This window comes from Corvus moneduloides, chromosome 3 (genome assembly GCF_009650955.1).
Source record: "Corvus moneduloides isolate bCorMon1 chromosome 3, bCorMon1.pri, whole genome shotgun sequence".
Lineage (NCBI taxonomy): Eukaryota > Metazoa > Chordata > Aves > Passeriformes > Corvidae > Corvus > Corvus moneduloides.
Window position 1 is genome coordinate 109,501,010 of NC_045478.1, and position 25,756 is coordinate 109,526,765.

Here is a 25,756-nt window from a genome sequence, read left to right on the forward strand (position 1 = left end):
GTTGTGAGGAAGTGTTCCAGTGATGGGCCCAGAACAGAACTTGCAATGCGGGGCTGCATTGGCGGAAGCATCTCCGTGGTGCCATTTCTGTAGAGCTTTAGCAACATTAATTTCTAAGTGTGTCATTTTGTTCTGGCCAATCCTCCCAACCCGCAGGCGGGATTTTCAGACTGGGAGCTCAAGGAGCGAGTCCGAACGCTTTGTAAGCGCTCCCTCGTGTGGAGCGGGGCGATGGGACACGGTGAGCAGCCCAGGAACGAGAGAGGCCGGCTGGAGCCCTAGAGGCAACAAGCCTCACTCCTTCCCCTTACTCCCACAGACCCCGGCCGGGGCGTGTCTGGACGTCTGCTGCGGATAGAGAATTAAAGAATCCTGCGGGGTTTGTGTTTCATTACTCCCGTCTTGCATCGCCAACAGGCACTTGGTACAACGAGCAGTCTCTGGCAGAGGGCACCGGCGCTGACCGAAGCCTCTGACTTTCTCCAGACTGCATCAGGTACGGGCCAAGCTGTCCTGCGGTTCATCAAGCACAGCAGTGCCTGCTGGTTGAGGAACGGGATTGCTCCGCTCTGCACTGGGGCGGCCCCTCAAGCCCTGGGGGCAGTTTTGGGCACTGCAATGTAAGACAGATATTAAAACTATTAGAGAGCTTCCAAAGGAGGGTATCACGAAGATGGTGAAGGGTCCGGAGGGAAGCCGCGTGAGGAGCAGCTGAGGTCACTTGGTCTGTTCAGCCTGGAGGAGACTGAGGGGAGATCCCATCGCAGTCTGCAGCTTCCTCACGAGGTAAAAGCAGAGGGGCAGGCACTGATCTCTTCTCTCTGGTGACCAGTGACAGGACCCGAGGGAATGGCTGGAGTTGTGTCAGGGGAGGCTGAGGTTGGATATCAGGAAAAGGTTCTTCACCCAGAGGGTGCTTGGGCACTGGAACAGGCTCCCCAGGGCAGTGGTCACAGCACCAAGCCTGACACGGCCCAACGAGGGTTTGGACAACGCTCTCGGGCATTCCCTGCGATTACTGGGGTTGTCCTGTGCAAAGACAGAAGTTGGACTTTGATGATCCTATGTGTCCCTTCCAACTCAGACTATTCTATGATTTCCTAGGTTAGTTCAGCACTAACACCAGTACAAGTCCATGCTTATAAACCAGGTGTACGTGTTCAGCCCACAAAATCTCCTCAGGCTGCCACTGGCGAGGGCACCGGTTCTGCTCCGAGTGCCACTTCCCAGCGATCCCACACTCTGCTGCGGTGAGGCTCGCGAGGCTCGCCGAGCAGCAAAAGCCTCGCCCGCCTTTCTTGTCCCGTTCCCCCTCTTTCCCACCTTCCGCAGGCTCTGGCTGCAGACTGCTGGAGCCTAGAGAGGACAGGGCGGGCGTCACCGGGGGCCGCTGCCGCCGGCACGGCTCGGAACGCGCGCCGGAGCGCAGCCTCTCACGCACGGTCCGGGGCCGCTCTGCGCCGCCGCTCTGCGGCCACGGCGGGGCGGGGCGGCCACCGCGCTCCGCCCCGGCCCGCCCCCGCTCCCTGTGCCGGCGGCGCGATGGCGGTGGCCGTGCTGCGGCCGCTGGACGCGCCGCCGGCCGAGCTGTCGCCGGCCACGGCGCTGCTGCTGGCGCCGGCGGGGCTGTGCGCGGCGCTGCGCGGGCGGGGCGGCGCGCTGGTGCTGGCGGTGCGGCCGGCGGGGCGCGGCGGGGCGCAGCCGGTGCTGCTGAGCGCCGTGGCGCTGGAGGCGGGCGGGCGGCGCGGCGCGGAGCTGTGGCTGCGCGGGGCGCTGCTGCGGCGGCTGGGGCTGGCGGCCGGCCGGAGGGTGGCCGTGTGGCCCGTGCGGCGCCCGCCGGCGCTCGCCTGGGTGCTGCTGGGGGCGGCGGGCCGGGCGGGGAGGCTGGCGGGCGGCGCGGTGCTGGCGCGGCGGGGCGAGGCGCTGCCGGGGCCGGGCCCCGGGCCGGGCCCGCTGGTGCTGGAGGCGCGCCCGGCGCTCCAGGGGTTGCTGGGCAGCGGGACGCGCACCGCCCTCGCGCCCCCGCCGCCCGCCCCGCCGGGCGCCGCCCGCGGCCGCCCCCCGCCCGCCGCCGCGCCGCCCCTCGTCTCCCGCTTCGCCGCCGCCGCCGCCGGCCCGCGGCTGCGGGCGGTGCCCGGAGGGGCGGGCGGCGGCGGCGGGGCGGAGGTGTGGGTGAGCCGGCGCGGGCTGCTGGCGCTGGGGCTGTTCCAGGGCGAGTGGGTGCGGGTGGGCGCGGAGGGGGCGGCCCGCGAGCACCTGGCGGCGCTGCTGGCCCGGCCGCCGCCCTGGGAGTACCCGCGGGCCGCCCGCCGCGGCCTGGCCGACGGCACCGCGCTGCTGGCCCCGGCCCTGGCCTTCAACCTGGGCTGCGACCCCGCCGCCGCCGCCCAGCTCCGCCTGCAGGTGAGCCGGGGCCGGGCACCTTGGGCACCGGGCCGGCGGCAGCCGCGGCTCACGGTGCGCCCCGTGCCCTCCGCAGAGGTACGAAAGGACCGGCGCCGCGGATGGGAAGGGCAGCCGGTCCGTGCTGTCTGTGCCCCCGTTCGCCAAGGAGCTGCACCTGGAGATCGTCTGCTCGCCGGCCTACAGCACCCGGGGAAGTTACGACTGCGTGCTCTACAGGCACTTCGAAACACCGCGGTGAGCTGTGCGGGACGGACACTCGGGCCGGGCTCGTGAGATACACAGTGCGTGTGTGCCACACGCTGGGGATGCGCACATCCACACCCCCCGTGCAGGTGCTGTGTAGTTTTAGAATATCGTCTTGCATTATCCTATCACGAGTGTGCTCTGCTTGGACACAACGCTTTTTGTCCTGTCCTTCAGAAGACATCTTCAAGTCTCCTGCCTCATGATCCACCATCCAGTGCTGAGGGCTTGCAAGTGCTGCCCACAAGCCTCTATTGTGGGCCGTGTTTATAATCCCAGTTTTCAATTGAGTAGTCAGGAAACTGGATGCGTTGCCATCTCTTCTGACACCTGTGCCTGAGCATCTTTCATATGTCTGTCAAGGCTGTCTTTTGGAATTATCCCCAGCTGTTCCATAGATAAGGTGGAGATTTTGTCTGAATGAGACACTCTAATGACGCTCCTCTTCTGTACCATTCCCAGAAGGCTTCCCTTAGTAGTCTGGATACACCTGGTTCCATCCAGTGCATGCCGAATCTTTCAGTGGCTATTGATGGTTTTATTTACAGGCAGGGAGTGAGTCACTGCAAACAGTTACATTCTTTTTTTTGTAAAAACACTTGTGATGCAAGGCAGGGAGGGCACACCAGAAGGATTTACTGTCTTTCACTGGTGAAACTCTCTGGTTTTTTTGTAGGCTAGTCCAGGAGGGAGACATCCTGTGTGTTCCAACATTTGGAAATGCTGAGTTTATAGAACTAAACGCAGACAAGTTCCTAAGGTAGGTGTCAACAAACTGTGGCTCTATTACTTGATACTTTTCCATGATTGACTGTCTTGAAATCAGACAGTTTATTCAATTCTGATCTGTCCCTGGATTTTAGTGTTTTATCTGTCTCTTAATATACTGGGTAGAGAGAAGTGTTTTTGTTGAATTATGGAGGGCTGCAGCTAAAAGGGAGCCCTCTGTTAGCTCAGTCGAATAGTCAGGAAGGCAAGAAAGGAAAAAAAGAGGCAGAACAACTGATGGGGATAAAGAGTGAAGAGGAAGGGGTGGCCTGAGGACAGGCAGAGCCACATAAAGAAAGCAAAGTGGGAGCTGGCCTTCTCAACTTACGACAAAAACCAAAACGTGAATGCAAGCCCTAGGTGTTCAGGTTAGAATAACTTTCTGTTTGGCCTCCAATTCTGCCCTTCCTGGTTTTGCTCATGTGGCTTTGGAACAGTTGTGCTAAATGGGAGAAGGTCCCCTTTGTACCAGGGTAAGGGTGTTCACAGTGGCATTCCCAACATTCACTCTGGCTGATCCTTGTAGATACTGCAAGAGGACAAGACTGTCTCTGCTTACGTGTGCTTTTCAGCTGTCTTCTTGTTGCCATTTATATTGCTTTCGAGATCTTGGCTCAGCAGTTTAGAGTGCTTGTTTTTTCCCTTAGGTGGCCAGAGCTTTATTTCAAGGTGAAGAAGATCGTAGGCGTGGTGGAAGGCGAGCAGTCTGAGGGTTACCTGGTGGACACCCAGAACACATCTCTCTATCTGGTGAGATGTCGGCAGAGAGCAGAGAGAGGAGATTTGAGGCTGAGCTTGCACTGTGGATGATGGATGTACCTGTGGAGGCTCGTGCCTCCTGCCATTGGAAAATGACATTTCAGGACAGATTTTGTCACTTGACACCTGTCTTTACTTGGGCGGTGTTTTTCCTTTCTCACAGGTGGGTTCAGCAAACAGCACTGTGCCATCTGCCCCAGCCTATAACAGCAGTGAGTTCTGGAGCAGTTTGTCTCCTGCGGGACTTTCCGATGTCGTGAAACAGCTCTGTGATGCTCTTCGGCCTCATCTGAACCGTCGGTGGGTTAGAATTCCTTGGAGTGTGCCCTGGAAGAGGTGGGACCATGGCCACAGGGAGAACTCCCTGTCTGTTACAGGGCCAGTGCACTGAGCGGCGTGGGCAGCGTTCTCCTCTCGGGGCCGAGCGGCAGCGGGAAGCTGATGGCTGTCAGAGCTGTGTGTAGCTGCCTCAACCTCCACCTCTTCAAGGTAATTCCTCCTGTGGCCAGTGGATTGGTGGATTTACAACAGAGAATTATGGAAATGTTTCTTAAGTCAGCCCTGCCAGCGTCCCTGCTGCAGCCGTGACCCTACCCAGGAGCTGCTTCCATGTGCACATGCAGACAAAAGGAGTCTGAGTATGCTGAGTTTAGCAGCTCAAATATAAGCTTGAAGAGATATTTCCTCTGGAATGTCCCCTCCAGTGCTCCAGAATCAGTAATTTAGAGATCTCTTTGTCCAGGGGGTTCATTTGTACCTTTCTTTGCTGCAAGTTGCTATTATTGCTGTCAGGCTGATGTACTTTACGTGTACCACAACATGCAGTTGTGTTTCAGCAGACTAATGTTCTGTCATTGAGTTGATGCTATACCCTGGAGGGTGGCAGGAACTAAAATATACTGAGGTAAATTGGAGAGGTGATGAGGGCAGGAATTGCTGTGGCATTGGGTGTTTGTTTTCAATTGTCCCTGCATAGGGTGGGCAAAAGGCATGTTGGAAAGTGAGGCACAGATGATGCTGAGATCTTCTTCAGCTGAGTGGGAAAAGAAAAGAAGCCCTCGGTTTCATGCTAGCACATGTACCAGACCTGGCTCAAAATCTCTTGGCATGTGAAAGAACTGCCTTTTAACTGTGTTTACATTCACCACCATCCCCCTGCCAAGAGTGGTGAAGTGGCAGGTGAAATTCACTGGAACTGGGTTTATGTGGATGATTATATATTTCAAGCTGACTGTCAGTATTAAGAATTCAGTTTTATGTCAATGGCTCCATGAAAACTTGTGCTCTGCTCTCCATATGTGAAAAAAATCAGATCACATTTTATGAAACAAACTTGAGAGTAGGTGCTGTTGCTGTGCAAATCTGTGTCTTGACACAGGTTGAATATCATGCACAGTTCTGGTCTCCCCATCACAAAAGCATAAAACTGAGCTGGAAAAATTCAGAGAAGGACACTGGGGAAGATCAGGGTAGACCAGTTTCTGTGTGGAGATAAGCTGAATAAGTTCTTCAGCTTGAAAAATAAAGAATTTAGGGAGAGTTTGATGCAAGTTTTTACAAGATTTTTTTGAAAGAGTTTTTTCACAAGAGCTTGAGTGGCTGGCAGAGCATGGAAGGTGTTTGCTTTTCTCTGTGCCAGCATGAGGCTTGGGACTGTCAGATGAAGCTAGTGGGAGCAGGCAGGCTAAAGGAGATGCTTCTCTGTGTGTAGGTAAGAGTATTTGGATGAGAAATCTACTGTTATTTCCACCTGACTGGAATTGTAGGTGCGTGGATGGCCCAAGTGAGGTCTAGCACCTGTCTCTGTCCAGCACAGACGATTCTGGGAACCAAGAGAGTCTTCACTGACTTGTTAAAATTGCTATTTTCCTCCAGCATACCTCTCTTGTTCACTCTGATGGTCTGGGAGTATCCCACAAATGCTTTTATTTCCTTGAATCTGTAGAGTTACGTTTGCAAAAGTGAGAGGAGGTCATGTGTTGACTTTCCTAGGAGACTTTCTGAAATTCTGAAAGGACATGGAAGAGGAAGAAAAATTGAAAGAATAGGGCTGGAAGGTTCCACTTTTTGTGGAAGGAAATTGTGGGCTTGCTCCTTTTTTTGGTGGATATTTTTAGAGTAAACTCTTTTCCTATTATTTTCTCTCAAGTAAAGCTGTAACACTGGGTCAGTGGAGGAGGCAGATACTTGGCTCACTGCTGTGCAGCTCATCTGAACCCGATCCTTTGTGGTGCTGAGCTCTGACTTTCCTGCAGATGTGCCACAACTCTTGGGATCCAATGCACGATTGTAGGGATTTCACAGGACCTCCAGATCCATGTTTAGGATGTGTTTGAGAGCACTCTGTCAGGTGGCCTCGGGTTCTGGTGGGGTGTGTGTGCACAGCTACAGCTCTGGTTTCAGCGCTGTGTGCTGCTTTTAAAGACTAACACACTTACTATTGAAGACAGCTATACTCTGTCCGTCTTACTGCCCTACCCCACCTTAACACTCTCCCCTCCCTTTCTCACTGACTGCAGTGCTTACACTGCCACTGCACCTGCTGTTCCCTTTCTCAAGCTGTTGTGTCTGCCATCCCACCAGGACACAGTAATTCTTTCCCACTCTAATCTCCACCACTTGATGATAAACAGTTTTTTGTCCTTTCTCTCTGCCTTTTGGTACTTGCATACAGGTACTGCTGCCATTAGGCCTGCCACAACCCTAACTCCTGTTTTTTTTCTATAGTGCATGGAGCACAGGAGTTCCTCTGCTCTGTGTCCCTGTCCTTACCCTTTATGTCAGATCTTGAGCTGTTCTCCATGCTCCAGGCTACCTTTTCTGAGGATGAAACTCAGGGAATCCCGGAGATGGTTTGGCTCTCCCTGGACAACCTCAGCACCAGGAGGCAGCACTGCCTGTTCCCAGGCTGCTGTTCAAGGCTCACTAGTCACCCCTCCCCTTGGGTGACTTCATCAAGTGTTTGCTTTGTAAACAGTGTCTGGGCCTTCCGCCACCTATAACTTCCCCCCAAACACCCGTCACCTTTACCTTCCTCCTGCACTTTGAGCCTGTCCAGCACTGGTTGAGCGGTTTCCTGGGCCTCCTCCTCTACTCATTGCACTGTTCTGCAAGATATTTTGTTCTCCCTCTCTTCCACAGCTCTCACCTCCCTTCCAGCTTAGGTTGCTGAGCTGTGATATCCACGGTATCGATTCCTCTGGTCCCTCTGCCTCACCTTTTTCAGATAAGACCCTCCTGCCCACCTCACCTCTTGCAGAGAAGCAAGAAACAGCCATTTATCCATGCCAAGGCATCCTGAATGTGCCTGTTTTTAATACGACCTGAATGTGTCTCTGGGAAATACTGAGTCTGATCTCCTCTGAGCTGTGAATTGCCTGTGGAAAGCTTTGTGGAATGTTGTCCTAGGCCCCCCAGCTGTCCATGTTGCAACTGTGTTGTGTGGTGTGTCTGGCAGGTGGATTGCGTCAGTTTGTGCAGTGACACCAGTGCAGCCACAGAGGAGAAAGTACAGGTGGCCTTCAGCCAGGCCCAGCAGTACCAGCCCTGTGTGCTCCTGCTGAAAGACATCGAGGTGCTTGGCAGAGACCGAGACGGGCTCAGAGAGGATGCCAGGGTCATTGCTACTCTGAGGCAGCTGCTCCTGGACAGAGACCCAGCACTGAGGTATGGACCCTGCACGTTTGCTGTGGGCATCTGAGGTAATTGCTTGCTTCTGCCAACGGCCTAGCCATGGCAGAGTGAGTTGGCATTATGTGATGGCAATGCAAGAGGGTCCTTCCAGAGAGCTGAGACCATGCACTGTCCCCTTTCTCTCAACAGCCACCCTGTCCTGGTGGTTGGCACAACCTGCAAGCCCCAGGATGTCCCGACAGACGTGCAGACTGCTTTCCTTCATGAGGTGAAGATCGAAGCCCCTTCAGAGGAGCAGAGGAGGTTGATGCTGAGCATGCTGACTGCCAGCCTGCCTCTGGGCAAAGAAGTGAGCCTGTCCAAGCTGGCCCGCAGGACTGCCGTGAGTGAAACCACAGCAGCATGTGGAGATGTGCAGGCTGGGACTGCTGGGCCAATCTCTCCTAGCTGGCCTTAGAGAAAGGGGGTAATTCCTACAGCCCTGTCAACTTATTCAGTGGTTAATCCTGGTGCTCAGACACCAGCTTTTAAATGCAGATTTCAGTGCCTACAGACTCCACACCTTTTGCAGAGGTGTTGGCTGATGTTCAGCTCTGTTGATAAAAAATAAAGCTAGAGCTTCTAACTAGAGGCTCAAAGAACAGCTCTGCAAGGAATTTTTCCCCATACTTTTTATGGCCTAGGTGTAGCTGTGTTCAGGGACTGAACTGATGCTCTTTGTTTCCACATTCACAGGGATTTGTGCTGGGAGATTTCTGTGCCTTGCTGTCCCACAGCAGCCGGGCTGCTTGCACCCGTATCCAGGCTTTGAGGTAGCACAGGCAACAGGGCAAGGGGCAGGGAGGGCAGGGGCTGCAGCCAGCTTGATCATGCCAGTAGTGGGGCAGAGCCTGACTCCTTTCCTTTTCTTTCCTCACCAGTTTTCCAGGTGGACTGAGCGAAGAAGTGGAGAGGGATTTTTGCTCTGCTGGGTTCCCGGTGCTCGAGGAGGATTTTAGTGCTGCACTGGACCAGCTACATGATGCCCACTCGCAGGCAGTGGGAGCCCCAAAGGTGGGATGCTGGGGCACAAGGAGGGGGTGGGTTCTGCAGAACTCTTGGCTCAAGATGCCTGTTGCAGTTCTTGCAGGGCTATGCTCTGACATGTTGTTTCCTGCTCTGTCCTTCCATTTATTCCTCCAGCTTTCAGTGGGAAGCAGTCCTCTGGGCTTTCCGCCATTAATTTTCACCCTCTTGGCTTTTGAATTTGTCAGGGAAGCCCTTAGTCTGCAGTGCTAATTGCAGACCAGTTAATTGGGTGGGGTGCAGCATTTTGAGGGGCAGAGGCTGCCTCACTGAGCTCTCCCCAGCCACCTGGCCTGAGGGAACAGAGAGGCTATGGCACAGCCTGGTGAGGGAGTTTCTTCCTCACTTGATCCCTGGCCTTGGATGCTGCACTGATGCTGCTGAGCTGGCATGGCCTTTTGTGACAGGCGGTTTGAAGAGCTTGGGAGTTCTACAGGGAAAGTGACGTGGAGAGTCTGAGAAAACCAGCAGTCAGCTTCTCAGGAGGGGTGGGATCTGTCTCTGACAGCTTGGCACCCAAGGAAGCAGCTTTTGGGATGATGGGTTTGGCTGGGTAATGTGGTGTTGGGACCAAGCAAAGTGATCAGAACCTCTTTTCCATGCCCATGAGTGCACATGCGCTCATCACAGGACAGGAAGCCTTGGCCTTGGAGCAGTTCCACTGGCACCTTCCCCAGCTGCCCACTTAATTCATGAAGTGAGCTCTGCTTTAAGGTGTTTGCCAAGTTTGCTGTAAGACAAATAACCTCAGAGCATGCTCAGCAGTGGGCTGTGTGAATGGGAGCTAATTTTATTTGTATTTCACATTCCTTTATTGATAGTAGTTGGTTGTGGTCAGGAAGCCCATTAGCAGACCTGGATACTCTCAACATACATCGCTTTCAGTTCCCTGCTTGCACTTTCTGGTTAGTCACACATTTGTCTGCAGTTGCAGCCTGAGCCTTCTGGAGAGGATTGATTCCAAGCCTCCACTTGTTAACAGTGTCTGCACTGTGTCTTAGACTTACAATGTGCTCCCCTGAAAACAACCTTGCTGCAGTTTTCCAGCTCCTGTGCTGTCTGTAGAGCTCTTTCTAGCGAGGCAGGATAAGCGAAAGTGCAGAGGAGAGGGCAGTTCTTCCATTCATTGTCACTGCAGAAGGGCCTGTGACCTTTTGCTTTAAAAGTTCAGGGTTTTTTTCTGAAAATCCTTGTTTTGTTTGACCTGATTTTTCTGGTGATCTTGCTGGACAGCTAAAGAAATAAAATGAGGTAACATTGTCTCAAGTAGTGAAGGAAGGAGATGCAAATTGGCTGAGGGGGAAGGAATTTTGCCCTAGCTTATTTTTAAACTCCCCACTTGTGCTGGCACCAGCAGCTGGGGGGAAGTGTTGTGGGGCTTTGCTTTCTCTGCATGTTCCCAGGAGAGCTGCTCTGACTCTCAGGAGGATGTCATGCAGGCTGTGGCATTCCAGCTGTTCCTAAAGCCATGAGCAGAGCAGCAGCGTGCTCTGGGATAGTTTTTCTTAGCACAAAATAACCCAAGAGGCATTGGCTCACCCATCTCAGGTTTGGTGTCTTCTCTCTGTTCTCTGTGACCCCTCACATGTCTGCAGCTGACCCCATCCCTATCTGTTTCTCGTGAGCATACATGGACTTTGTTCTTGCATCCCCCCATGCAGAAGCGGAGAGTGTTCCATACGCTGTCCCACAGGATGTCTGTCCCTCACATCCTCCTTGCCGTCACAGAGGTCCTGGCAGCCCAGGTTCTGTCCCTCTGCAAGGTGTGGAGCTCTTGCACCGTCTCACCCCCCAGGGGGACAAGGTGCCCTGAACACAAGTCACTCATAGTTGCAAGATCCAGATTTCTTTTTTTTTTTTTAAATTTGTTGTTCTTTTGTATTTTTGCCTTCCCTTATGCATCCCAAAGGCTGTCTGCAACAGGACTCTCTCCCCTCAAATCTGCAGGGAACCCTGGCAGATACTTCCCCTGGGGTGTTTTTGCTGACAGATGATATGAGGTGCAGTGGAGGATTGGAGACAAGGTGCACACTGTGAGTGCAGCATGCTTGGGGACGTGTTTGTACAGTTTGTTTTCTCCATTGCAAAGCTCAGAAGATGACAAATGTGGGTACTGGATACTAGAGCAAGAGCTGCCCAGACACGCTCGGGGCTCAGGGAGAAGTGCTGACAAGGGTTCTCGCTCTCTTGGCAGATCCCCTCAGTGTCGTGGCAGGATGTTGGTGGGCTGCAGGAGGTGAAGAAGGAGATCCTGGACACTATCCAGTTGCCCCTGGAGCACCCAGAGCTGCTGTCACTGGGTCTGTGCCGCTCTGGTCTGCTGCTGTACGGGCCTCCAGGGACAGGGAAGACCTTGCTGGCAAAAGCTGTGGCAACAACGTGCGCCATGACATTCCTTAGGTGAGAAGTGTGTGTGGGACTGACTTCCTCCTGGCAGGGGATGGGTGTCCTCTAACTGGCTTCCTCTTCTCCCTGCCCCACAGTGTGAAAGGGCCGGAGCTCATCAACATGTATGTTGGGCAAAGTGAGGAGAACGTGCGCAATGGTGAGGATGTGCATGCTGCTCCTGCAGGTGGGGAGATGGGGCTTTTCTGTAGTGCTGCAGGGAAGGAGGTAGTGCTTAAACCCCCCTTCCCAACTCCCACCCACAGCTCTCAGCAAGGGCTTGAACCCAGCTGTCTCCTACAGTGCCTTGCAGCAGCTTCCCTTCCTGCTCTCTCTGCTCCTGTTGCTCCTGTCCCTGGTGTTCCTGATGGGGCAGCAGCCCCTCAGAGATGCAGCTGAGCCTTGGGCCCCATCCTGCTAGGTGCTGCCTGTCCCTATTCTGTTGGGCTGCTCAGGCAGGAGCAGTTGGTGGTGGTGATACAGTGGGCACGTGGTTTCCATCCACAGCTCTTCCCTGCTGGGAATGTAGCAGGTCCTGTTGCTGTTGACTGCTCCTGCAGGTCTTTTTCACCTTTTGTGCTGTCTCCTCACAGTGTTTGCCAGAGCCAGGGCAGCTGCTCCCTGCATTATCTTCTTTGATGAGCTGGATTCCCTGGCCCCGAGTCGTGGGAGAAGTGGAGATTCAGGGGGTGTCATGGACAGGTGAGTGAGCATCAGGCATCCTTGGGAGAGCAGCATTCCTGCCTCAGCTGCAGGCAGTGCATGAGATTGCAGTGAAAGGCAGAGTCCATTCCACCCCTCATTTCTCTGTTTTCTCCCCTCTCTGCTCCCCTAAGCTCTCAGCACGGCCTGTCTCTTCTCTCTGAGCTTTAGTACTGCTGTTTGCATTGCCTCAGGTTCCCGATTGCCCAAGCTTGTTGTGCAAACATTTGGTTAAGACAGTCTCCTCCATCTGCTTCTGTGGCTGCCAAGTTGCCTTTGGCCTCTCCAAGGTCATCCTTCACACCCCTGCTGTGCTATCCTCCTATTAGCTGCCATTTCCCTGTGGTGGGAAACCTTTCAGCTGCTTCTGGTAGAAGCAAAGTATGTACAGCTCAGAGATACCCAGAAACAGGGTTATTTTCCCTAGGCCTCTACTGCTAAGCTGGCAGTCCCCATCCAGTCTTTCTCTTCTGAAGGACTGTCTGGGGTTTGGACTACTGTGCAGTGATCCCACGTGCTCACTGGCTGTACTAATGGAGAAGTCTGGATGGCTGTGTAAGGTGTGTGTGTAAGGGCTCTTCAGGGAAGAGAAATAGGAGCTGAAGTCCAAGAAATGGGCCTGCCACTGGCCTCACTTCTTCATCTTTTCATTGGTGGCTGAGGGAGACACTGGGTGACTTGCCAAGGCCTAGTTGTAAGCATCCTGTCTTGCTCTCTGCAGAGTTGTCTCACAGCTCCTTGCAGAGCTCGATGGCCTTCATTCCTCCAGAGAGGTGTTCGTCATTGGAGCCACGAACAGGCCTGACCTCCTGGACCCAGCTCTGCTACGGCCAGGCAGGTATGTCACATCCTACCCTGCCTCACTCCAGGAGTTTCCCAGAGCTCCTCAGGCCGTGGTGAGCAGGAATATGTCCCTACCATGTTACCCCTACAGAAATTGTTCATGAAGCCCCCTGGCCCTGGCTCAAAGGAAGCCAAGAGGTGGCTGGTGCCTGTGGCTGTAGCAGCAGCATAAGATACCACAGCTTGTTGCCCCCAGCACTGTGGTTACTGCCCCAGCAGCACACCAGGGCAATGAGGGACCTGCTGTTGCACCAAACTGGCAACAGGAATTGGTGCCCTGGGACCTCTTTTGCACAGCTGCCCCCCAGCCAGTCCTCAAGCCTGTGACTTGCTTGTCCTGGGGCAGGACTTTGTATCTGCTGTGTTTGGACCCTGTGTGGTTCCCGTCAGCCCATTTCCCCAGCCTGCCACTATCCCTCTGAAGAGCAGCCCTGCCCTCCAGCACATCAACTGCCTCAGGCTCCGTATCATCCACAAACTGGACAGCAAAAGGAGCTGTCCCAGGGCCACCCTTCAGCTCCTGGTGCACAGGGCTGAGCACTTGTGGCAGGTTTGCTGTGGCCTGTTCTCAGCTGTCTTCTCTCTGCTGACAGGTTTGACAAGCTGGTCTACGTGGGCATCAGCGAGGACCGGGAGTCGCAGCTGCAGGTGCTGAGCGCCGTCACCAGGAAGTGAGTGACCCTGTGCTCTTGCAGCAGCCTCCCACCACCCTCCAGGGGGTCACAGCCTTCCTGGGGCTGATGCTTAGTGTGCTCCCTCTTGGCTTCATGTCTGAGCCGTGGGGAGCACCTGAGGTCACTGAGCCACAGCCAATGGGTAGGGGAGGAGGACAGAGCAATTTCCAGAAGCAGAACTAGGACTGTTTTTTCTACAAGATGGGAGAAGCTCAGCCTGCCTGTCCAAGTGGAGGGATTGGTAGAGTTTTCCAGTCACTGTGCCCATATGCTCTTCTTAAGGAGCTCAGACAGATGCTAATGGTGCAGTGAGACCGCAGTGCAGCTGCAGGACAGGAAGCTCCCATTTGATTCCTGCAAGAATCAAATCAAACACCCCTGCTGTTTGCCAATCCAAGCGTGAAGGCAACTCCATTCATCTCATTGCCTCTCCTCCTATGGTGCTCAGGGGTGTTCAGGCTGTGATCTGTGTGTCTTCCCAATCACTGGTTGTGTGGGATCACTGAGCAGCAGGGTTTGGCTGCTTTTCCAGCTGCTCTGAGCTCCTGAGAGCATCTCTGGAGGGAGAAGAGCAGGCCCTGCAGTTCAGGTGCAGAGGTGCCACCCCCCACAGCTAGGTGAGTAGCTGAGACTGCCTGTGCAGGGACTCAGTCATGGATAGATGTGATCACCTCTGCCTGTGGCTGCAAGTTAGTAGGAGAGGTGAGTGTGTGGGCTGGCTGCAGGCAGCTTGTCACACCCTGTGTCTTGGCCACCATGCCCTCCAGCAGCTGCAGTCATGCTGAAGGAGGCTCGCTGTCTGCAGCGTGGCTCTGATGGGATGGTTTGGTGTTACAGTGGTTTGTACTGTCTGTCATTAAACATGCTCTCATCCAGCCCTGGCTGTAGTTTGTTCCCAGGCATGTGGAGCACTTAATTTATCTAGGTGAGAAGTCAAACACCAATTGCATAAACAGATGGTGTTCTAGAGAGTTCATCCTGCACCATGGCTCCAAGATTACTCCCTGCATCCTTTGTGCTTCCTAGCCTGCAACCAGAGAGGCCCAGAGAAGTTGTGGATGCCCTGTTCCTGGACATGTTCAAGGCCAGGCTGGATGGGGCTTGCAGCACCTTGTGGAAGGTGTCCCTGCATATGGCATGGGAGTTGAAACTGGATGACCTTTAAGATCCCTTCCAACCCAGACCATGCTGCGATTCAAAGTTTCCTTTGATCCTGCTTAGCAGGAGAGAGGATCTTGCTGCAGGGATGTTTCAAAGAAAGATGACTGTTGAATAAAGCAATAAAGCAAACTCGTTAATTTTTTTTTTTTTTTGAGCGTGCAGAGCACATTCCGGAAGTGGTTAAACATGGGTACTCTGCTTGTTCCTGCCCAGTCACACTGGCTGCCACAGCTCTCCTGGTCTGTTTTTTCTGTGGCTTTTACATCTGCATTTTTCTCTCTTGGCAGGTTTAAACTGGATCCTTCTGTGAATCTCACCACCATCCTAGAAAAATGCCCAGCTCAGCTGACAGGAGCAGACATCTACGCCCTGTGTTCAGATGCCATGATGTGTGCTGTCAAACGGAAGGTGGAGTGGATTGAGGAAGGTAGGAGCCCTGCCCTTACCTGTCCCAGGTGTTGGAGCAGCCCAGCACAGGGGCAGAGAGGAGAGTTACCACTGCTGGTAGCTGGGCTGTGTGAGAAGATCCTCAGCAGCTTTGGGACCACAGTGCTGGGCTCTGGGATATTGGCAGGCAGGCAATTTCTGCAGATGTGGTCATCTCCACCTCCAGTGCTTGGCCCCAGGGGGAAGGAGAGAGACACAGGTTTTCCTCACAGTCTCTGATGGCTGGAGAGTGGGCTTTTGGATCTTGCCAGCTGCCCCTGTTCTCAGCCTTTTCCTGTTCTTTCCCTCATGCAGGGCTGGATACTGAGAAGTCTGCTCTGATCCTGACCATGGAAGACTTTCTGCAGGCTGCTGCCAGGTTGCAGCCATCAGTCTCTGAGCAGGAGCTGCTCAGGTACAGACTCATCCAGCAGAAGTTTGCAGCCTGCTAATGCTCAACAGAGCTGGGACTGGAGAACAGGCACAAACAGGCACCTGCCTGCTCCTCTCTGATGCCTCCCAGGCCCCCTTCCTTGGAGCTTGGGTGGAAATAGTGTCAGTGCAGTTTCCCAAGCCAAAGCCTGGTGGAACTGCTACTCTGTTCAGCCAGGAGGGTGGTGGGTTCTGTAAGGGTCCCTCACATGTCAGCGGTGCGTTGTGGCTGCCGGGAACATAGCAGGGTTCCTTGCAGGGACAAAGCCGAATCCCATGGTTGTGGGCAGTGTAGCAGTGTCTCCATGGGTGACAGGCCATTCATTGGTGGGGGAGCAAGGCTCAAACTGCACCTGGTTTGGCAGCAAGTGCAGGGCTGGAGGCTGCTGCTTGTTGGGTTGTCAGCCCCCAGTGAGAGGTGCTGGCCAGAGGGCAGCAGGACACAGGGCACTGCTGCTCCAGCTGGCCTGGGCTTGACATAGTCTCTGAATAAATACAGGTTTTCTAGCTCTAGGTGTTCACTGCCTGACCTCAAGTTGTTGCTTGCTGATGGTGTCTGTCAGCTCAGGAAGGTCTCTGCAAATATCTCTGTGGGCTGGGTGGTGCAGAGAAATCATTGTCCAGCAGGTAGAGAGGTGAGCACACCTGTGACCCAGGCTGGGGCCACTCTCATCCCGCCAGAATGGCTGGAGCCCGTGGTGGATGAGGAGAGCCTGAGGGAGTGGGGCTTGCATAGCTGGGAGCTGAGCTCCCTCTGCAGAAGTAGCCCAGTTCTTGCTGGAGGCACTGGGTGACAGGACATGAGGCAATGGGAGCAAGTGGCAGCAAAGAAATTCCCATCGGATAAGAGGAAAAACTTGTCATGGGGAGAAGCTTCAGCCTTGGAAATACTCAAACCTTGCCTGGAGCAGCCTGGAGCTGCCCTGTCTGCACTAATTTGTGCTGAGCACTACTTGGCCCAGACCCACGGAGGTCCTGTCTCACCTCCCTCCGCAGCCTCACCACAGCTGTTGGTGGCATCGCGTATCCCCCGCTTCCCAGCCTTTTCCAAGGGTGCCAGACAAATAGCACTTGAGCTGTGTGTGGCAGCTCTTGTGGCCAGGTGCCTGCAGCTGCCCTCAGCCTCTGGCCAGCCAGAGATTGCTGGTGCCAGGTTTTGCCCCACCTGCTGTAGGCACTGAGCCTGCTGACAGCTGGATCCCTGGGCCAAGCGAGGCTGTGAGGGCCTGTTCCCCCCCAAGCTCCTCTGCTAAGGGCTGGTTCCACAGCAGCTTCTGGCATCCACGTGTAAATCCCCAGCTGGTGCATGCCTGGAGCCCTGTGGCTCTGGCGCTGGCGCCTGAACGTGTTCAGGCAGGGCTATCCCTGACCGCACTGCTCCGTGCTGCTCGATCTGGGCACCACATCTTCCCCACTGCAGCCACTGCTGGAGCCTCCAGTGTGGAGCCTCCCCAGTCTGAAAGCCCCAGTGTGGGGGTGGGTACCCCTGTGTGGGGCTGAGGAGTGTCAAGGAGTCAGCACCTGTTTGGGACGTGCATGTGAGAAAAGAGGTTCCAGCACACTCGCAGGAGAAGTGCTGCAGGGGTATGGCTGGGGTGTGCAACCACCTGGGAGCCAGCTCACGCCTCCTCCTGCTTCAGGGGGGCCCCCAAGCCCCACACTGCTGGCACATCTGGCACCTGCAGCTGGGGACTTGGCAGGGAAGCTGTGCCTGCACCCATCCTGTGCTGCCCCCAGGCTGAGCACCTCCTTCCACAGAGTCCTGAGGAGGCTGTGGCTGTCCCCCTTGCCCCGTACCCATACAGGGACACACGGACCATGATCGCAGGTAGCTCTCACAAGTGTTCTTAATTAGGGGAGAGGACTCCCAGGTGCCTCTCAGCCATGTTCCCACCCCCTGCTTGGACCCACAGCTGCTTGCAGCTCTCAGCCACCACAGTCCCATCTCCGTAGCCTCCTCAGCCTGTCTTCTTCACAACGTGGATGAAGTAGCAGGGCACGTGGGCCTGTCCCGGTGTGTAGGGCTGGAAGTCGCCCAGGACGCTGTGCTGGCACTTTCCCTGGAAGGCACCTTTCAGCAGAGCTGTGAAGGCCTCCAGCCGGTGCGGGTAGTACGAGAGCCGAAACTTGCTGCAAGGAGGCAACGCTGGTGAGGCAGGGGGACAGTGGGGCACAGTGCCACCCCCCATGCCGGGAGCCACCTCTGCAGCCCTTCTCACCTCAGCTCCGGGTCTGCCCCTGCCTCAGTGGGGGGCACCTGCACCGTGTAGTCCAGGGTCACCATGTGTGCCTTGTTGTTTACCAGCAGCACTGAGGTGGTGATGTCCTTGGTCAAGTCGCTCTGGGAGACCACAGGAGGACATCTGTGTCCTGCAGGGACTCAGTGGCCCCCAGCCTGGGCACGATCCTGCTGCCTGCCCTGCCTGGCCCCCTTTGGGCCATGGGGCTGGGGCAAAGGGGATCGGGATGGGGCAGGGCCTGCCAGCCACCGACCTTGTAGTAGATGTTCTTGCCGGGTGGCGCGCAGCCCGTGGCCAGGATGTGATCGTAGTTGCGGTGGTCAATGACCAGGACACCCCCGGGCCGCACCATGCTGGCAATGTTCCTCAGGGCCAGCTTGTGGTCACTCTGGTCCCCTGGAGAGGAAACTATGGGGTCTCCAGGCACTGGCTGTACCCCATGGCACAGCCCATATGGCCTTATCTTACCCACACACATACTCATGCATACACAGAGACCTGCCCCCACCATCTTCCCCCAAATCTCAGCTTGGAGAACCCGCAGCCCCACCCACGGCATGAGCTCAGGCATGTTCTCAGCCTCACTGGAGCAGAGCATGCCACGTGGGAGACCCACCACCCGACATTGTGGCACAACTCTGGGTGTGCCTCCAGCCTTGCCAGAGGTGTGATGTTGATGCACACACCTCCACCATGACCATGGAACCCAGTGGGCCCGCTCATGTCACAGACTGGGGCAGTGGGGGCTCAGCTCCAGCCTCCCTGGAGATGTGCCATGAAACAGCAGCTCCATTGTGTGTAATCCCATCCCACTAATGACATGAGTTAGGACACGTTCTCAAGCCTGCTGGAAGACACTATGCACACGTGCATAGGTGCTCCCCCTCCTCTCTCCTGCCCCCAACTCACCTTTGAAGTCAGGCAGGTGTGCAAAGGAGTTCCCGAGGCAGATGACTGCATCAAACCCATCCCCTGGCTTCTCCAGGTCCTTCTCCAGCGTGAGCCAGTTGGCCTCCTCGATGACTGCAGCATATGGAAATGGATGAGGGCAGGGACACCCAACAGCCTCCCCTGCCCGCAAGACCCCATCCCAGCATCACCCAGCCCTTCCCAGGCCCCTGTGGGTGCTGGCTCTGGCCTCTAGCCAGCAGTCAGACAGGCCAGGACCATGGCTTGCCTTTGCCGGGCAGCTGGCACTGGCAGGTCCCCGCAGCAAGGCCACCTGGCCAGCAGCAGCCCCAGGTGAGGGGCCTGAGCACTGCGAGGGGCCGTGGACAGTACGCTGGGGTGGGGTGTCAGTGTCCGCAGGCCCCTCCCGGCCCCCACAGCCCCCGCACCCCATCGGTCGAAGGGCTCCTCCTTGCGCCGCTCCCAGCGCTCCTTCAGCGCGTACTTGAGCATCTTGTCGCTGGCGTCGACGCTGGTCACCTGGAAGCCCTCCTCGAGCAGCATGATGGAGTCCACCCTGGGGACACGGCTGTCAGCGGGGCCGGGGGCAGCTGAGGAGGCCGGGGAGGCTTGGAGGGAGGGGGGCACTGGGGATGGCCGGGGACAGCGAGGCCCCGGGTAGCCCCGGGCAGGGGGAAGGGACACCTGGGAGGCGGGCGGGAGCGGGGCGCGGGGCCTCACCCGGTGCCGCAGGCCACGTCGAGGACGGAGCGGCAGCGGTGCTGGCGGAGCAGCGCCAGGAGCCAGCTGCGGTACTCGGCGGTGCGGCCCCGCGTGTCCCCGATGTACAGCTGCCACACGCGGGCCGCCCGCCCGTCCGCGTACTGGTCCGGCAGCCCCTCCGCCGCCACCCCCAGCGACCGCGTCCGGTACACGCTGTCCACCATCCCGCCGCCGCCGCCGCCGCCGCCACGGACACGGAGACCGACACCGCCGCGGCGCCTCAGCCTCGCTGCGCCGCGCCCCCGCCGCGCCCCGCCCCCACGCCCCGCCCCCCGCTCCCACCAATCCCCGCCGCGTCCGCCCCCGCCGCCCCGCCAATCGCCGCTCGCGCCGCGCCCCTCCCGCCCCCGCGCCAGGCCACGCCCCCGGCCGCGGCCCCGCCAATCCGCGGCGCCCGTCAGCGCTCGCGCCGCGCCCCTCACGGCCCCGCCCTTTGCCGCGGCGGGGTCAGGCCCCGGCCCCCGGGCCCGCCCGCCCCTCACCGGCTTCCCCGGGGCGCGGGGCCGGGCCGGGCCGCAGCAGCGCTGGTCCCGCGCCCAGCAGCAGCAGAAGCAGGGCCGGCAGCGGTGGCGGCGACTCTGGGGAAAACGTCTTTATTTACAGTCCCGGCGGCGTGCGAGGAGCCGGCGGCGGGGCAGCACTCGCGGCCTCCCGGAGCTGGAGCCCCCGGCAGGGATGCGGCAGGGCTGGGTCCGCGGCTCCGTGACACTTAGTCACGGGATGGCACCCAGGCTGGCAAGGCGGGGCTAGGCGCTCCGGTCTCCCCCGGGTCACAAGTCCCTTTTCCTTTGGTACCCATAGGCACAGCGGGGTAAAACCCCGGAGCGGGCGGCCCCGGGGGCAGGGGCTGCGTGCCTACAGCTCATCAGCTGGGCTGTGGGTGAGCGGAGCCTGCTCCTGGACCCCCTCCAGGGCCTCCCCTGTGTCCGGAAGGCTGGCAGCTCCCTCACTCTCATCTTTCCGGCCTTTTTTCTTCTTCTTCCCGCTCTTTTTTTTGCTTTTCTTCTCCCCCACGCTTGCCAAGTCACCCTTCTTGCCAGTCCACTTCTCTGCCAGGCAGCCTAGGGAAGAGAGGGCTCTGATGGAGAGGTAGGGCTCCCCATGCTTTTGCAAGGCTCCCCTGCCCTCCCCAGCATTCCTGCATTATTTCAGCCCCTGGCAGCAGCCAGGACTTACTTGTGTCCTTTCCTTTTAGCACGTGGTTGGCACAGAGAAACTGGGAGAGATCCTCCGTCTGGTGGTGCCTGTACCAGTCCTCAATCACATCTTCATACTCCTCTACCAGCACGTCGCACTAGGGCAGAGAGGAGAGCCCAGCTCCAGATGTGCTGGTGTGGCAGGACCATGGCCAGGCTCCTGCCACAGGTCCTGCCAACATCCTGCTCCCAGCAGTGCACCCCTGGACCCTCTCCCCTCCTCCACTCCAGCCCACAAGGTCATAGCAGCCACTGAGGGCCAATCCCGTGGGGCAGGGTACCTGCTTTTTGAGGTCAGCCACCTCAGCGGAGGTCTCGTTCCACAGCTCATAGGGGATATCCATCACCACCTTGACACCCTTGTGCACCAGGTTGTGCAGGGTCTCGAATGTCTCTGACATGCCCTGAGGGAGGGAGCAGCACTGCCCGGTGAGGTGGTGCTCCTCCTGCCGGGCTCCTACTCTCCCCTCCCAGTGTCAGCCACACAACCCTGCCCAGCAATGCAGGAACATGCAAGCCAGACAAAATCAGGATCCCATGGCCATCAGCGTTACCAGGGGGAAGTTCAAGTGGCAGCGAGTCCCCCTCTGCAAACGTGGTCCCAAACCCCAGAGGGAGACAGCCCCTCGTTCCCTCCATGCAGGTGGGGGGCAGCTCACTGCCACCAGCAACAGCACCCCACATCTGGCTTGGGGGGCAGCGTGGCCTTGCATGCCAGGCACTGGCAGGGGATCCAGAGGATGGGAAGAATGAACCTGGTTTGTCTCTCTGGCAGTGCAGGGATGGGCGAGGCACATTTGGGAGCAGGAACTGTAGGAACGGCCCTCACCTTTGCGAATCTGTTACTGCCGCTCCGCTCCTTGTGCAGGTTGTAATCCAACAGCCGCTTGCAGATGTTCTCTGTCACCTCAATTAACCGGATGTCCCTGCATGGAGAGGGGGAAGGGCTCAGGCTTGGGCATGTCCCCCCCAGCAAGAGCCAGGGCACAGGGTGAGCCTTCCAAAGCCCCCAGCGCTGGGAGCAGCGACAGCAGCAGGAGACTCCTGTCCCACTCCCACTTACGACTGTGTGTACTTGACAGCAGAGCCCTTCCTGTCCAGGAAGCCGTACTTGGTGTCGATCACCTCCTTGGTCTTGCCGGTCTCCTCAAAGGCAGATTTCAGCTCCACGGCTACGTACTTGCACACTGTGAAAAGGAGAGAGCACAGGCGGCTTAGGGGGTGTCACTGTTCTGAGAGGCAGCATGACAGAACACCTGGGACAGCAGCAAGAATCCGCCCCAGGAACTGGGCACACCAAAGATGCTGTGAGCACAAAACACACCTTGGCCAAAGAAATAACCAGGAATGGCTCAGCTGCTTCCACTGGAGAACCCTTGAAGCAGGAACACTCAAACCAATGCTGCAGTGTAAACCAGCTGCTATGGCACAGCTGGGAAGTCAGACAGGCTCAGTTCGGCCTGCAGGTTTCCCCCCCCAGAAGCCTCTACCTCCCTGCCACAAGCTGCCACAAGCTGCTCTCTTTCTTTTGGAAGAGACGGGGTCTTTTCGCAATGCAAGTCCCAGTGTGGCTCAGAGCTTCTCCTCATGATGACAGCACATCCCACCCGGTACTGGTTCTGTGCTCTCAGTGCTCTGGGGACACTGGGGCTGTGCTAGGGACCGAGCAGCTGGCACGGCTCAGTGGGCTAGGTGACAGGACAAGGTGCTGGCTGCGAGCTCCAGCAGCACAACCTGGGGCTCTGCCCGCAGCAGAGACCACATCATCGACAGATTTAGAACACAGTGCATGGTTATTTTTATAAAACTAAAAAAAAAAAGGCTTTATTTCTTCAGTAAAAAGAGCCCAACAGAGCTATAGAGACAGCAGGAGAAATATCTCAGGGGTTTACAAATGGGAATGTGAAGGGATGGCAGCCAAGCATGGTGTGGCATTCCTCCCCCAAAGATAAGGTCTCAGGAGGCTGGAGAAAGCTTTGTCCTGTGCTGTGGGGTCCTGTTTGTCTTCTTTGAGCTCCACTTCAGGAGAAGGGCGAAGCTCCAGCAGGAATGGTCTGACAGCAATGAGCCACTGTCTTCTCCCAGGCAATTATGTGAGTGGAGAGATGCCCCAGGCAGGAAGAGAGCGAGGTGGCTTCTCCAGAGCTCCCACGCACGTGTTGAGAAGCCCTGTGCACACCTCCTGCACAATCCTTCCTCCGCTGGCACCAGGGGCTGGAGGCGGCTGCGACCATTTCTCAGGTGGGATGATCGTTCCTTCCTGCAGCCCCTTGGAACTCGGGCCTCAAGTCTGTCACCCTCCACACCACACCTGCTGCAGTGTTCCCACACATGCCAGGAGTGCTCACTGCCGAGTCCAGTTATCCAGATGCTTCCTGCAACTTTTGCTGTGCACTGACACAGGTTCCAAGCCTGGGCAGGAAGAGGAGCAGAGTGTGGTCAGTGCTTGCTCTGATGCTTCTCTGAGGTTACACTGGTGCCACAGCAGAGCTCGGACATCAGCATCTCCAGATCTGCTTCCCCGGCAGGGAAAGCTTTGCAAAGAGCTCCCTATTTCTTTATTTTCTCTTTGCTCTCCAGCTCCACACGTGCCTGCATAGCAAAGACAGAGGAAACCGCACCAGGCAGCAAACGTCCGTCGTGACCTACCCCGGACTGCCTGTGAACCAAGGGGATACTCAGATAGGAAGCATCACGGAGACCGAACTGTAACCAGCACATACGACCAGTCCCAGCTACGAACCGGCAGGCGATCGGTGACTGCCGGGAACAGCGGTGCCCGCGGGCAGGAGGCGGGCAGAGGGGCAGCCCGTGGGGGCGCAGACCCACACCAGCAACCCTCGGCCCGAGCAGACAGCGGGCGGCGGCCGATCACCCCGGTCCCCCGAGGCCCCGCTTACCCTCGCACTTGCTGGGCAGTCGCACCCAGTCCGAGTCGTCGCCCCCCGCCAGCGCCGCCGCCATCAGCAGCATCAGCAACGCTGCCCCCGCCGCCGCCGCCATGACTCCGCTTCCGGGGCGCGCTCCCGCCCCGCCACGCCCGGTTACCATGGCGACCCCGCCGCGCCGGCCAATGCCGGAGGCGCGCGTGGCCGCGTGACCAATCCCCGCCGGCCGCCGCCAGCCAATCCCAGCAGCGCGCGGTGCCCGTAGCGCCGCCCCCGGGCGGTCCCGCCGAGCGCCCACGTGGGAAGGGCCCCACACGTGGCCGCGGCCGCCCCTCGGATTGCCCACACAGCACTCGGGGCCCCTCCCTGCCTCGGGAATTCTGGAGACTTTCCCGCCCGAGGTACCTTGGGGTCCCTTCCCACCCAAACCAAGATTCCCATCCTGTACCTCCCCCAACCACCACTGGGTCTCCTCCCTCCTGCATCTGAGGGTCCTCTCTCCAGTCTCCAGAATATTTCCAGTGACTTCCACAAACCTAGGCCAAAACAGGAGGACTTACCCTTCGGGCAGGGGGATTTGCCCATGCCCTCAGCTCTGGGCAAGGAGGATGGAGGTGAAGACAGCATCAGAGAGCAAGACCTTCAGCAACACCACACGGACACCCATAAGCAGGGCTGCCAAGGCATGGGCTGGCGACACTGCAATGGAAGGGTGAGGTGATGCCTGCCACAGACACCCCACTGCTCCCCACATCCTCTCCAGGCCTGCCATGGGGCCATGTTCGGGCAGACTTGGGATCCTTACACATCCCAGAGACACCTCCTGTCACCCTCATGCTGTCCCTGAGGGCAGGCTGGCTCTGACCCAGTTTCCCCATTTTTCCCAGCAAGGTGAAGCTTCCCTTCCTCTTCCCCAGTCCCACTACACTGTGGAAAAGCCCATCCCAACCACCACATAGCCACTGCCAGGGCTTTCACCCTGGCACCTGATGTTCCCACCAGGCAGGGGCCAGAGACTCACCAGCTGTGCTACACAGCTCTGCTGCCTCCTCGTTGCCTGTGGGATGAAAAGAGCAGCTGGGGAGGTGCTGGCAGCCCAGCACCAGGTGCATGGCAGGGCTGCCCACAAACCCCTTCCTGTGATCAGGAGAGCAACGTTTTCCTCTAGAGCCTCACACCTGCTCCCTGCTGGCCCAGAGGTCCTGCCGACCTCCCTCCTCGGGGACGACCAGTGCACCCACTAGGCTGGGCAGCAGTGGCCAAGGCAGGCAGAGGGGGTGGCAGCAGGGTCATTCATACCCGTGATGCGGATGGGGCTGGAGCTGTGGGATGGGGAGGTCCTGTTGGCCCCCACATGGCAGGCAAGTTCCCTCTCGCGTGGGGGGTCACTGTCACTGGAAAGGAGGGAGACGGAGCAGACGGTGCCACCATCCTCCTGGGAGGCCCCATAGGCAAAGGACTGCAGGACGCTACCATTCCCACCGGAGATCCAGACACCGTGGCCAGAGCTGGGGGCCAGGTCGCTCACCACACACACCACCAGCTGCCGGCGCTGCCCAGCCAGTACCATGCTCAGCGGCCGCGTCAGGGTAGGCAGCGGCACAGCTGCCCTGCCAGCTGAGGGAGACAGGGTTTAGGGGCACTGCATCCCTCACACATCCCACCCAGCACGGCTGTACTCAGCCTTTGCCTCCAGCCTGGACGGCACCCGACCTTTCCACCTCCTGGGGCTGTCCCGGGGGTACTCACGGGGCAGGAGCGGTAGCAGAGCAGCAGCCAGCAGCACCGGGAGCAGCTCCATGGCGGCTGCAGCGTGTGGAGCTGCCAAGGGCTCAGTCCCCACCCGCAGCTCCACCTGCACCGCCCACCGCCGGGGCTGCGGGGCTGGAGCTGGCGCGGCGCTCCCCCGCCGGTGGTACGGCCCCGCTCCGCCCCGCCGGGGCCGCTGCTCCTTCCCGGCCGCGCCACGGAGCGAGTCCCGGCGCCGGGGGTGCTGCGGCCGGTGCGGGAACTGCCGGGGCCCCCGGGGACACCCCCACGGCCTCCCGCCCGCCGAGCCCCGGGAGCAGCCCCCGGCCCAGCACGGCGCTGCCGGCAGGTGAAGAAGAAACTACGAAAGAACTCTGGAGCCGCAGGGTACGGCTGCGCCCGGGGCACACGCTCTGCCCCCGCGCTGGCTGCGGTGGGCAGAGGGGAACGGAGGACGTCTGGAGAGGGCTGGCTCTGAGCGGGGCGGCAGTTGCTGGGGACTCAGGGGGAGGACG

General features: G+C 57.9%; 4 protein-coding genes across 5 annotated transcripts; 1 reads left to right on the top strand and 3 right to left on the bottom strand.

Moving 5' to 3' along the window:
* The first annotated feature begins 1,542 nt into the window (after positions 1-1,542).
* PEX6 (peroxisomal biogenesis factor 6) lies at positions 1,543-16,010 on the top strand. The gene is made up of 17 exons (XM_032104209.1): positions 1,543-2,403; positions 2,480-2,640; positions 3,326-3,409; positions 4,065-4,167; positions 4,340-4,476; positions 4,554-4,665; positions 7,634-7,842; positions 7,999-8,191; positions 8,545-8,621; positions 8,730-8,862; positions 11,069-11,274; positions 11,358-11,419; positions 11,853-11,961; positions 12,683-12,799; positions 13,398-13,475; positions 14,927-15,066; positions 15,381-16,010. The coding sequence occupies exons 1-17, from the start codon at positions 1,543-1,545 to the stop codon at positions 15,515-15,517; spliced, it is 2,919 nt and encodes a 972-aa protein (XP_031960100.1). The 3' UTR covers positions 15,518-16,010.
* Positions 16,011-17,321: 1,311 nt separating this feature from the next.
* On the bottom strand, positions 17,322-19,675 carry GNMT (glycine N-methyltransferase). Its single transcript, XM_032104256.1, has 6 exons — positions 19,367-19,675; positions 19,075-19,202; positions 18,647-18,760; positions 17,991-18,133; positions 17,717-17,838; positions 17,322-17,627 (listed from the first exon to the last, which is right to left on the bottom strand). Exons 1-6 carry the CDS (start codon positions 19,570-19,572, stop codon positions 17,456-17,458), a joined length of 885 nt encoding a protein of 294 aa, XP_031960147.1. The 5' UTR covers positions 19,573-19,675; the 3' UTR covers positions 17,322-17,455.
* Positions 19,676-19,983: 308 nt separating this feature from the next.
* CNPY3 (canopy FGF signaling regulator 3) lies at positions 19,984-23,657 on the bottom strand. The gene is made up of 6 exons (XM_032104257.1): positions 23,505-23,657; positions 21,668-21,791; positions 21,434-21,530; positions 20,886-21,008; positions 20,585-20,702; positions 19,984-20,469 (listed from the first exon to the last, which is right to left on the bottom strand). Exons 1-6 carry the CDS (start codon positions 23,653-23,655, stop codon positions 20,264-20,266), a joined length of 819 nt encoding a protein of 272 aa, XP_031960148.1. The 5' UTR covers positions 23,656-23,657; the 3' UTR covers positions 19,984-20,263.
* PTCRA (pre T cell antigen receptor alpha) lies at positions 22,398-25,384 on the bottom strand. 2 transcript variants are annotated; one of them, XM_032104263.1, is made up of 5 exons: positions 25,242-25,384; positions 24,792-25,109; positions 24,514-24,549; positions 24,053-24,191; positions 22,398-23,016 (listed from the first exon to the last, which is right to left on the bottom strand). In XM_032104263.1, the coding sequence occupies exons 1-4, from the start codon at positions 25,291-25,293 to the stop codon at positions 24,082-24,084; spliced, it is 516 nt and encodes a 171-aa protein (XP_031960154.1). In that variant the 5' UTR covers positions 25,294-25,384; the 3' UTR covers positions 22,398-23,016; positions 24,053-24,081. The 2 variants fall into 2 exon arrangements, with proteins under 2 accessions (XP_031960154.1, XP_031960155.1); XM_032104264.1 differs by lacking the exon at positions 22,398-23,016 and adding an exon at positions 23,023-23,263.
* Between the last annotated feature and the right edge of the window lie 372 nt (positions 25,385-25,756).